This window comes from Oncorhynchus keta, chromosome 6, assembly GCF_023373465.1.
Source record: "Oncorhynchus keta strain PuntledgeMale-10-30-2019 chromosome 6, Oket_V2, whole genome shotgun sequence".
Lineage (NCBI taxonomy): Eukaryota > Metazoa > Chordata > Actinopteri > Salmoniformes > Salmonidae > Oncorhynchus > Oncorhynchus keta.
In genome coordinates, this window is record NC_068426.1 from 19,220,472 (window position 1) to 19,233,384 (window position 12,913).

A 12,913-nucleotide genomic window follows, 5' to 3' on the forward strand; every position below is an offset into this window, starting at 1 on the left:
AGCAGGACATCTTACCGATTGTGCCGTTAAATTACTAGGTCAATCTTCAGCAGTAAAGTTCTGTCACATAGCATGTAACCAGAGCTCAGCAGACACCTGTCACAACGCTGCTCAATGCAGATGGAAACGGGCAGATCTGCGGAGGCAAGCACTTCTTAATGAAATGATTGGTTCAATTGCCGCAATGCTTTGGGTCCACCAATTATGACACGCTACAGAGGTGTAACCTCCATGACAACTCAGGAGATGACATATCATCTGGAACATAGGAAAAGTCTCTCAACCTCTTCCTAGGTTCACTGTTACTGCTTACTGAGCGGAGCGTGTTAACATTTCATACCTAAAGTATGACCTTCAGGAAAGGAATTTCATTTCTGAGTCTGTGTGTTTGTTTGTGTGTGTTGGTGAGATGGTCTTGAAGATGATTCAATATGAGTGATCTAAATGGCATATTAAATGGGTTAACTCCAAAAAAAAGACTGGCAACACTGCCTGAAATCTGATTATAGCCTCTATACTCAGCTTCAGTGAGATTCAGTTCACAAAGGATTCCAGGAGCACAGCTGAAATTCTCAGGACTGAATGCACTTAACATGCAAGCCCACCAGGCAGCCTAAGATGGAGATACAAACCCCATATACAGTATGCAAATGCTAAACCTAGAAGTCTCACAAGTATGTGCAAAATATATTAGAACAGGCGTGTGCTAATATTGTTTTCCGAGCCCACAATGGAGAAACAAATACAGCCCAACAAACACAGCCCAACAAACACCGCCCAGGGTCGGACAATATAGATTCTCTGGTGTATACATACGATTCATCTATTTGTTCCATTGGAGGGACATGTTTTTTCTTTTAATACTGTGGCATAGATTTATTGTTGTCCGTCGCCAAGACTGAACGTTTCTTTTGTGTTTCTACGTTCTGTAGTCCATTTTCTTATTGAAATGTCTCAACAATCCTCAAGCTACGTGTAAATATACTTATTCAACAACATGTGGACATAGCAGTGGACTGTGGTGTCCTTCACAGAGGAGCGGGAGTAGCATTCCTAACAAACACTGTCCCTTTTGACCTAGAGTACACTTGAAACAAAGCATGAAGCTTCACTATAGACTGCAGCTAATGAGTAGAAGTTATCGGGATAAAAGCATCCTTTGCTCTGACAGTACCACAGCACGGTATGTAAATAAACACTCTGCCTGAACAAAAGACTGAGCAGTGATCGAGACTGACATAAGTGTAAGTGCTTCTATTCTTTGGTCATCTCATGGGTGTTTATTGGCACAGGTCAAGAGCCCTTGCGTCTCTGATAACAATCTCCTGACTTAATGATCCAAATGATACCACTCTATGAAGATGCGTCAATAGCATTCCGTCTTGTTGGGACCAAATACCAGTTGCTCTGTTGGCATAAAACAGTTGAGGGGGATGAAAAACAAACGCCCTTATTTTACACACTACTGTCTTACTCTTGGGTGAGATCAAATAAAATGTTATTTATCACAATTACAACAGGTTTTTACCTTGAAATGCTTACTTACAAGCCCTTCCCAATGATGCAGAGTTAAACATAATAATAATAATAATAATACAAATATACAAATAGTAACAAGAGGAATAAAAAATACACAAGAATGGAGCTATATACAGGCAGTAGCAGTACCAGATCAATGTGCAGGGTATGAGGTATTTGGGGTAGATATGTACATAAAGGCAGGGTAAAGTGACGAGGCATCAGGAAAGATCATAATAGGAGATGACCAAGAAGGACCTGCTTCTCAAACTGAGACGAAACACAAGATTATTAGTGATACCTCAGAGGTCTGAATGGGGTAATTTACCCCAAGACTTAAATACACCTACTCCATACCTTTCTTACTTCACATCCTGTCCTATCTGACACACACTGAGGAGACATCTTAATCCCCAGAGCCTCCAGCAGAAGCACCACTAGACTGTAACAGTTAGCCCCAGCCTGCCTGCCTGACTTGAAGTGTAATTTGGCCTGAGAGATGGAACAGGAGCTGGACTCACCATCCTCAGTGGGCACATAGACATTGAGGTATAGACAGTCCTCACTCTGGTTCTGAACGTAGCCTGCTGCAGCGTCCAGGTTGTCAGTGAACCACACCGGCAGCATTATTTCAGGCAGCACCCCGTGTACATTCTGCGGGCACACGGGGGCAAACAGGGTGGCGTTGCGGATCTCCTGCCAGGAGCCTGGCGCCTCTGGGGGCTGGAAGCGGCGCTCGCCGATGGGCGGGGTGGCGTAGGGCACGCCCAGGTACTGCTCCACGGGTCCCAGGATCTCGTTGTTGAGTTCCTTCCTGACGCCGCGCAGCTTGCCGTAGCCTGTGGTGACCATGGGGTGTTTCCCGCTGAGGTCGGCCCGCTGGCAGGAGGACAGTGCCAGGCGGAGGGCCAGGCCCAGGAGCCACACCAGACACGGGTCAGACATCCTGCGGGGGCTGGAGCGCCGCATCCCACCGGGCCCCGGACGTCTGGGGACACTCTCAGGGAAGAAGGACATGTCCTCCGGTCTTCTGCCCAACAAACTAAATATGAGTTCACTCGTGGACAGCAAAGAGTAAAAAAAGGACCTCCAAATACCCTGAAATTAGTAGGTTATTGGAGATACTGGGAGAAAGAAGGTATTGGGAGGGGTGGGGGGGTTGGTCAAAATCAGAGGTGTATAGTCTGTTTTCCTAGCATAGTGTGAGAGGCGAGAGAGCAGGTGTAGAGAGGGGGAGGGACGGGAGGCATCCTCAGATAGACTGTCTGTTCTGGTCCATCCTCCTGAGAGCTCCTGACAGGCCAGCTGCAGACTGACAGCTTCCACAGCCAACACGTCACACCTGGGTACACACAAAAGTCAGAGGTCATAGTAAGTTAGTGGGTCTGTGTTTGGAAAGAGAGACACAACATTGACAGTAGCTGTTTTAAGTATGTTTTAAAATGGCCAGGAACAAAGAAGTTTCGTCTGAAACTTGTCAGTCTATACTTGTTCTGAGAAATTAAGGCTATTCCATGTGAGAAATTGCCAAGAAACTGAAGATGTCATGCAACACTGTGTACTACTTCCATCACAGAACAGCACAACTGGCTCTAACGAGAATATAAAGAGGAGTGGAGGCCCCGATGCACAACTGAGCAAGAGGACAAGTACATTAGAGTGTCTAGTTTGAGAAACAGACACATCACATGTCCTCAACTGGCTGCTTCATTAAATAGTACTCACAAAACAACAGTCTCAACGTCAACAGTGAAGAGGCGACTACGGGATGCAGACCTTCTAGGCAGAGTTCCTCTGTCCAGTGTCTGTGTTCTTTTGTCCATCTTAATATTTTATTTTTATTGGCCAGTCTGAGATATGTCTTTTATTTGCAACTCTGTCTAGAAGGCCAGCATGTCGAGACTGGTGTTTTGTGGGTACTATTTAATGAAACTGCCAGTTGAGGCGTCTGTTTCTCAAACTAGACACTCTAATGTACTTGTCCTCTTGCTCAGGCCTCCCACTCCTCTTTCTATTCTGGTTAGAGCAAGTTTGCGCTGTTCTGTGAAGGGAGTAGTACACAGCCTGGTACGAGATCTTCAGTTTCTTGGCAATTTCTCCCTAGAGAATAGCCTTCATTTCTCAGAACAAGAAAAGACTGACGAGTTCCAGAAGAAAGTTCTTTGTTTATGGCCATTTTGAGCCTGTAATCGAACCCACAAATGTTGATGCTCCAGATACTCAACTAGTCTAAAGAAGGCCAGTTTTATTGCTTCTTTAATCATAACACAACAGTGTTCAGCTCTGCTAACATAATTGCATGGGGTTTTTCTAATGATCAATTAGCCTTTTAAAATTATAAACTTGGATTAGCTAACACAATGTGCCATTGGAACACTGGAGTGATGGTTGCTGATATAGGCCTCTCTATGTCGATATCCCATTAAAAAATCAGCCGTTTCCAGCTACAATAGTCATTTACAACATTAACAATGTCTACACTGTATTTCTGATCAATTTGATGTTATTGTAACGGAGAGAAAAATGTGCTTTTCTTTTAAAAACAAGGAGATTTTTAAGTGAACCCAAAACGTTGAACAGTAGTGTACATAATGTCCTTGAGCTGCCACAACAGACATGTTCCCATATTTGAACTAGGCAAGTCAGTTAAGAACACATTCTTAATTACAATGACGGCCTACCCCGGCCAAACCCGGACAATTGTGCAGTGCCCTATGGGACTCCCAATCACAGCCGGATGTGATGGAAACTGGATTTGAACCAGGGACTGCAGTGACACCTCACACTGACATGCAGTGCCCAAGAACCCTGCGCCACTCGGGAGCCCACATGTACAAGTCTTAGATATCCATCCATGCTACGGCACTTTGAAGTAATCGATTTGACTCAGAGAACACGACAGCAATAAAAACCTGTTGACACATCAATCAAAATAAATAAAATAGCGTGACACCTCTCACTCTCCCCCTTTGGTGAATCTGTTGGCTTCACCATCACAGCTCTGTTTAGTTGGTTCCTGTCTTCTCATGGTAAAACTCGAATTGGCAGTGCTAATCTGGCCCTGGCTTTGGGAGATGGAGCAGTTTAGAAGTGATGAAGGCTTTATGTGGCTGGTGCTCACTGTCTGCAGAATACCCACCACCCCACCTCCACACAGCCCCCCGCCACCCCACCTCCACACAGCCCCCCGCCACCCCACCTCCACACAGCCCCTCGCCACCCCACCTCCACACAGCCCCTCGCCACCCCACCTCCACACAGCCCCCCGCCACCCCACCTCCACACAGCGCCCCCAACCCACCTCCACACAGCTCCCTGCCACCCCACCTCCAGACAGCTGCTCTCCACTCCACCTCCAGGCTGCCCCTCTCCACCGCACCTCCAGACAGCTGCTCTCCACTCCACCTCCACACAGCCCCTCTCCACCGCACCTCCACACAGCCCCCCAACCCACCTCCACACAGCTCCCTGCCACCCCACCTCCACACAGCCGCTCTCCACTCCACCTCCACACAGCCCCTCGCCACCCCACCTCCACACAGCCCCCCGCCACCCCACCACCACACAGCGCCCCCAACCCACCTCCACACAGCTCCCTGCCACCCCACCTCCAGACAGCTGCTCTCCACTCCACCTCCAGACTGCCCCTCTCCACCGCACCTCCAGACAGCTGCTCTCCACTCCACCTCCACACAGCCCCTCGCCACCCCACCTCCACACAGCCCCCGCCACCCCACCTCCACACAGCGCCCCCAACCCACCTCCACACAGCTCCCTGCCACCCCACCTCCAGACAGCTGCTCTCCACTCCACCTCCAGACTGCCCCTCTCCACCGCACCTCCAGACAGCTGCTCTCCACTCCACCTCCAGACTGCCCCTCTCCACCGCACCTCCAGACAGCTGCTCTCCACTCCACCTCCACACAGCCCCTCTCCACCGCACCTCCACACAGCCCCCAACCCACCTCCACACAGCTCCCTGCCACCCCACCTCCAGACAGCTGCTCTCCACTCCACCTCCAGACAGCCCCTCTCCACCGCACCTCCACACAGCCCCCCAACCCACCTCCACACAGCCCCTCTCCACCGCACCTCCACACAGCCCCCGACCCGACCTCACCTCCACACAGCCCCCCCAACCCACCTCCACACAGCCCCTCTCCACTGCACCTCCAGACAGCTGCTCTCCACCCCACCTCCAGACAGCTGCTCTCCACTCCACCTCCAGACAGCCCCTCTCCACTCCACCTCCAGACAGCCCCTCTCCACCGCACCTCCACACAGCCCCCCGACCCGACCTCACCTCCAGACAGCTGCTCTCCGCTCTCTGACTCCCATTTTAATACAGGCAGCGTCTGTAACGGTGTCCCACTGTAAATTACACAGCCATACTGTGTGGATGTAAATGACTATACTGTAGCCTACAAATTCAACTGAGTTGGGGATACAGTATGTGTATTCCTTACAAACGGGAGAGAAATATATTGGACTATTAAATGGAGAAATAAGCGCAATACAGTGATAAATGGACAAAGTGAGATATATGACACGCTGAATCTGTTGTTAAAAGATAAAATATAGTGTGGGTCGTAATGGAGTGAGAATGTGTGATTTGAAAAGACGTTCTTAGGTTTGTATCTCAGGCTGCCAAGTGGAGAGGCGGAGGAAGGAGTCAGGTGCCAACCAATTAAGTTTCAAGTTCTAATGTCACATGCACAAGTACAGTGAAATAACTTTCTTGCAAACTCTAACCCCAACAATGCAGTAATCAATAACAATGTAATACTAACAATAACATAAGGTAGAATAAAAACACACAAGAAAGAAAAATAACCAATAAGAAAAACAGGATAAAGTAAGTAAGCATACTATATACAGGGTCAGTCAGTTCCAGTACCATATTTACAATGTGCAGGGATACTGGAGTGATAGAGGTAGATAGAGTACATGGCCAAAATTATGTGGACACCCCTTTAAATTACTGGATTCGGATATTTCAGCCACATGTATATAATCGAGCACACAGCCATACAAATATTGGTAGTAGAATGGCCCGTGCTGAAGAGCTCAGTGACTTTCAATGTGGCACCGTCATAGGATGCCATCTTTCCAACAAGTCAGTACATCAAATGTCTGCCCTGCTATAGCTGCCCCTGTCAACTGTACAGTAAGTGCTTTTATTGTGAAGTGGAAACGTCTAGGAGAAACATCGGCTCAGCCGCAAAGTGGTAGACCACAAGCTCACAGAACGGGACCGTCGAGTGCTGAAGTACATAGTGCGTCAAACATTCTCTGTCCTCGGTTGCAACACTCACTACTGAGTTCCATACTGCCTCTGGAAGCAACGTCGGGACAAGAACTGTTCACCTGGAGCTTCATGAAATGGGTTTCCATGGCTGAGCAGCCGCACACAAGCCTAAGATCACCATGCACAATGTCAACAGTAGGTTGGAGTGGTGTAAAGCTTGCCGCAAATGCAATCTTGAGCAGTGGAAACACATTTTCTGGAGTGATGAATCACGCTTCACCATCTGGCAGTCCGAAAGACTAATCTGGGTTTGGCGGATGCCAGGAGAACGATACCTGCCCCAATGCATAGTGCCAACTGTAAAGTTTGGTGGATAAGGAATAATGGTCAGGCGTTGTTTTTCATGGTTCAGGCTGGGCCCCTTAGTTCCAGTGAAGCAAAATCTTAACTCTACAGCATATAATGACATTCTACATGATTCTGTGCTTCCAACTTTGTGGTAACAGTTTGGGGGAAGGCCCTTTCCTGTTTCAGCATGACAATGACTCTGTGCACAAAGTGAGGTCCACACAGAAATGGTTTGTCTATATCGGTATGGAAGAACTGGCCTGCACAGAGCCCTGACCTCCATCCCATTAAACACCTTTGGGATGAACTGGTCTAGATGCCCAACCAATCAGTGCCCGACCTCACTAACGCTCTTGCGACTGAATGGAAGCAAGTCCACGCAGCAAGGTACCAACATCTAGTGGAAAGCCTTCCCAGAAGAGTGGAGGCTGTTATAGCAGCAAAAGGGGGAACAACTCCATATTCATGATTTTGGAATGAGATGTTCGAAGAGCAGTTGTCCACATACTTTTGGCTATAACGTGTATGTATCGGGTAAGGTGACTAGGTATCACGTTATGTGATAAACAGAGGAGCAGCGGCATACATGATGATTGCATGTGAGTGGGTGTGTGGGTGTGTCGAGTCAGTGTGACTATGTGGATATTATGTGCGTGTGAGCAAATTATGGAGTGTTTGTGTGTGTGTTGGAGTATCAGTGTGTGTGAGTGTGTGAGTGTGTAGGGCCCTGTGAGTGTGTAGGGCCCTGTGAGTGTGCATAGAAATCAAATAAAATACAAGGGTCAACTCATATAGTGCGTGTAGCCATTTTGTTATCCATTTTGTTATCCATTTTGTTATCCATTTTGTTATCCATTTTGTTATCCATTTTGTTAGCCAGCTATTGCAGTTTTATGGCTTGGGAATAGAAGCTGTTTAGGAGCCTGTTGGCGTCAGACTTGCAGTGCGGATCAGAGAGAACAGTCCATGGCTTGGAATCTTTAACAATTTTCCAGGCCTTCCTTTCACCCCGCCTGATATAGAGGTCCTGGATGGCAGGTAGCTAGGCACCAGTGATGTACTGGGCCGTCCGCACCACCCTCTGTTCGCCATGAGAGTTCTCAGGAACAGGAACGATGGAAGGCATCTTAAAGCGTGGGGATTACAGACTGGGACAATGGGAGGTTGAAAATGACCGTGAGTATGCCTGCCAGCTGTTCTGTGCATACTCTGAGAACACGCCTTGGAATACCGTCGGGCCCCGCGCCTTGCGGGTGTTGACCTGATTAAAGACCTTACTCATGTTGGTCTCGGAGAGCGAGATTACCCAATCCTCTGGGTCAGCATTTGACCATCAGGTATTCACAGACGGACAGAGATTTACACTCAGATGAGAGACCTTTTGACCGATATGCCATCTTGCCAGCAAACAATGAACTGTCCTATTTAAATACAGCCCATTAAAACAATGAAGTACGATGAGGATTATGATCCCAGTTTGACAGGTGGAAAAGCCAGAGTACATCTTCCTATGTCACATTGTATATGAGGGTATCAGGGCAGAGATTATGATAAAGCATGACACATTTCAAGATGTAGGTTTTAGCCCATTGGTTTTTGAGATGGAGTAGTGGACCATTGGAATTCCTATAGTTGATAACTAGGGATTTATGTATCGATCTACGTGTAGATGTGTTTCTCAATGTTAGGGTGCTGACGTAATCACATACCGTATGGGTCTCTCAGGGTGTATATTCATCACGACTGCTTCCAGATATGAGTCACCATTGTATTTGTAATGAGATCTCGCTGTCTTTGCTCTGATTATTGGAGATCGTCAAATGTCCTTAGCCATGCATATTTATCAGATACAGTTAGGGCCTGCTGCATATCGCACTTGGCTGGTGGGCTGAATTTAGATTTCATAAATATGGATTTTTTTTTTTTTAACCCCACACCCCCACCTGAAAAACAACACAGGACATAACAAAGAGAAGCTGGAATATGATTTTAAACAAAACACCACTACATCGACCACACCTTCAAAAACACCCCATTTATCACCCTGTTTCCCATCCCACTCTCAACGGTTACAGAGCAGGATGAAAGGAGCGCTGGGTAGGTACGAGAGGAGAGGGGATATTACCCTCCACTGGATAACAGGACAGGGATAACACACACGACGCAGGGCTATATCGTGAATATGGGCAACACAGCTGGAGCATAATATTAGCAGCAACCCCCCCCAGCCATACACATGATATTATCACTTTCATGAGAAAGGATCCACCGCCATAAAACAAAATGAATGTCAAAATGTATTCTGGTCAAATCACCACTTGGTTTCTTAGCAACGTTACTAACAACCCTCGGAGGAATCCTGTCATCTCCAGTCTCTCCAGGGTTTATGATCTCAATGTTCACGTGTTCTGAACTTCACGACACAGAAAAAAATCATTTACAGGAAGGGACAGCTTTTTGGCTGCCATTTTGTCTGTGTCATTCACATTCCTACTGAACAGTAGAAGTACTAGCCAAATAAGTGTGGTCATTCCTTGACCAATCAGTCAGCAGGACAGAAGGATAAAGTGTAGGTATGCAGCAGCATGGAGAGCAGATTAGAGCAGTGATGTTGTGGTATGAGTTGCTGGCAGTCGGAGCACGGACTCCATAGCAACCGATAGCATGTGTCTATGCTGGAGACGGCAGGGCTCCACTGGTTCCAGACAGCATGATGAATTACACACCCAGGAGCTGTCAATAAAAAGTGCTTACATTTCCTCTTCAATAAGAGCCCTGCAGCTCATTATGTTGCAGGGGGCAGATGAACATAGACTACCTCCCTGCACAGGCACAGGCACAGGCACACACACAAACACAGAGAGTCTCCAAGAGATAGGTTTATTTATATATCAGCATGATAAGGTCAGCTCATCAATCACTCAAAGATATTACTCTCTTCGGGACACAATATATGTGTAAAAGCATGCATGTATGTGTGTGTATGTCTGTATGTATGCTGATGTTACTCAGTCAAGGAGGATGTTGTGTGTTGTGTGTTCTGAATTAACATTTAGCTCCTGGGGAGGAATCCCACTCGTGGGCCCTTATTGATTAGCTTAGCGTGGGTTAGGGTCACGTCCAACAGGGCCTGCAGTCTGACAGACAGACTTCCCTCCCCACTGCCCGCCCAGCTCTCGGAGTGTGTGAGAGCTACAGACACATACAGACACACACGCACTCTCACACACACGCACTCTCACACACGCGCACTCTCACACACACGCACTCTCACACAAGATGCTGAGTACTGACTGCAGGGGGAGGGGCTAGTGTAAGCAAGAATCTCAAATGATTCCACGATCACCTCACACAATAAGAAAGAGAATGATATCTGCATCTCCAAGGATTGGCAAGGGGAAGCAATGGAACCAGCTTCAGTTTCATATATCCATCAGCCATATTGTCCAGGCCAACCACATAGGCCTACAATATGTGTTGAAATTGAGTGTGATGAAAATTCCCTACCGACCACAAAAGGGTCAGAAGTTAGCGTCATCAGCATCAGTAGAATAGAGTGTGTCGTTGAATGTGTGTGTGTATCGGCCAGGGCTGTGTCCTGTAATTGGCCTAACAGTCATTGCGGCTCTGTCAGGTGAGGCTGTTTGATGTAGTAACACCGTCTGCCTCCAGGACACTTTTACAGCTGTGTTTAAGAGGACGAATGGCCAAATTGAACTGTGAAACCCCTGCAGAATGGCGGCGTTTGAAAAACAGCGTGTCATAAGCCTCTTTGTCTCTGCCGCCAGTGCAGAAAAACACATGCACTGTTTCAACTGTCAAGCTGTTCTGTTCTCCTGTACTAAACGCACGTCTGTGGATGACAAGCAGCTTAGCAGGCCACAAAACAGAAGGCAATGTCTCTGGGAGAACTAATACTTGTTTCAATCCGTAGCAACTCAGGTGTCCGTTTCCATGAGCAGAAAACACTCACACACACGGTTGATTTACTGCAAGTACAGTAATACTGAAAGCTGGGTAATTCAACTCCAATGTTATTCTTAATTAATCTATTCCTGGTTAATCTACAGTGGAGTGTAAAATATCCCCTCTCCTCTCCCACTCTGACTGAATCTCTTCTGATTCTTAGTTCAATCTATTCTTAGCTAATCTGTTCTGGACAGCAATATCCCACTGAAGGTTAATCTGTCTGAGAAAATAATCATTTTAGCATGCCATTTCTTGTTCCAGTGTTAATTTCAGGTTGACCTCATAATTACACTGAACCACTGTGCTGTCATCCTTCATGAAGGCCGGGAGCTTCATCCCAGAATTCCCTCTGTTCAGCGTGAGCTCCCACTTCGAGCAGCTCCACTCTGAAAAGGGCCCAGGCACTACAGCCCCGGTCCATCACCCTCTACCCTCAAACCCCATCTCACTCCAGCCAGGGTGAATGTAGAGATTACAACTAAACAAAGTGCCCCACTTAAGGTTATTATCGTAATTAACCCAAAGTTCAACCAGGACTTCAAAATAGTCGATTTGAAAAGTTTCTGTCTACAGGAATCCTAGAGGGGCAAGTGAGAAGGAGATGTAAGACTGTTCAGATTAGATTTTTGCCTGTAATTTATATCTCCCAGAATGCATCCCTACAAGTCACAGCATGAGGGAAACAATCAGACAAACAAGCTCATGAATAATCAAATAAAAGTCCATTAAGGGGATTCTAAGGAAGCGGGAGTGGAGGGTGTTATTAACGAACAAGGGAAGGAGACCGGGGATGTAAAACAGTGGGCAGAAGAGAAGGTGAGAAAAAAAGTCTCTCTGCCTCCGCTAGGCCAGACAATCAATGTGTCGCCCCACGGTGAACACTGGTCTTTACTCTCATCACCAGCAGCACACACACCAGCCAGCGACTCCCCTACGCACACGCACACACACCCACGCCCAGATAAAATGCCAGAGAATTGTACAGTACGCAGTGCTTATAAGTGTCAGAGTGTGTTTCTGCATCTGTCCTGGCATCCGTGTACCAATGTGCGTGTTACTGAAGTACACTGGTATGAACAATCTGGCCACACACTAATTACTGTTTATCTAGGCAGCAAACTAGGTGAGGTTTTTTTATGTGTGGGGAGAGTGTGAGCAGTTTGACAGCTGCTTCCCCTCTAGCCAAGGCTAATTTAAGGAGAGCGATCCTGGCTGAGACAAATGGTCTGAAACGTTTAATAATGAACCCCACTTGATCCTGATAAAACAGAGGGCAGTGAGCACAGTCTAACTGACCCATTGTATTTGTGTGAAGTCAGGTCAACTGTGTGATGGTACTGGGTGCGTTCAAATGTCATGCCAGGTCCTCTATGACTGCTTAATGACCTGATGTTTTATCTTCTACTTGATAGAAGGATAATAGACATTTGGAATAGATTTGAGCTGTACTTGTATCTTTCAAAATGTACATGGAAACAATTAAAACATGGAGATTTGATCAAATGATTCAAGCTGAGAGATGATGAATATGACTGAATGTTGCCGGTTTGTATTCATTAAAGATCCCCATTAGCTGCTTCCAAGGCTTCGAAGTTATATACAATATAAAATATTACATGACATGACATTTCATAACACTTGTCACAACACATTAAGTGTGTTCCCTCAGGCCTCAGGTTGTGTGCAGGCAGGTGTTACATGGGTTGGTGGTCTGTGTGTGTGTGTGTGTAAGTGGTGTACCTATAGAGCTTGGGGATCAGGGGTGGTCTCAGGAGGGGTATTCACTCTGAGCCATTTCAAATGCAACAACTACACTTCATCATGGATTAA

At 46.9% G+C, this 12,913-nt stretch overlaps 1 protein-coding gene across 2 annotated transcripts in view; it reads right to left on the bottom strand.

Annotated features, from left to right (window-relative positions):
- LOC118385168 (neuroligin-2-like) overlaps positions 1-12,913 on the bottom strand; it is a 97,310-nt gene that overhangs the window by 70,970 nt on the left and 13,427 nt on the right. For both annotated transcript variants that reach the window (XM_035772069.2, XM_052521066.1), the window contains exon 2: positions 2,040-2,860. In XM_035772069.2, coding sequence (XP_035627962.2) covers positions 2,040-2,535 — 496 coding nt within the window. In that variant the 5' untranslated portion in view covers positions 2,536-2,860. The remainder of the gene's footprint in view (positions 1-2,039; positions 2,861-12,913) is intronic.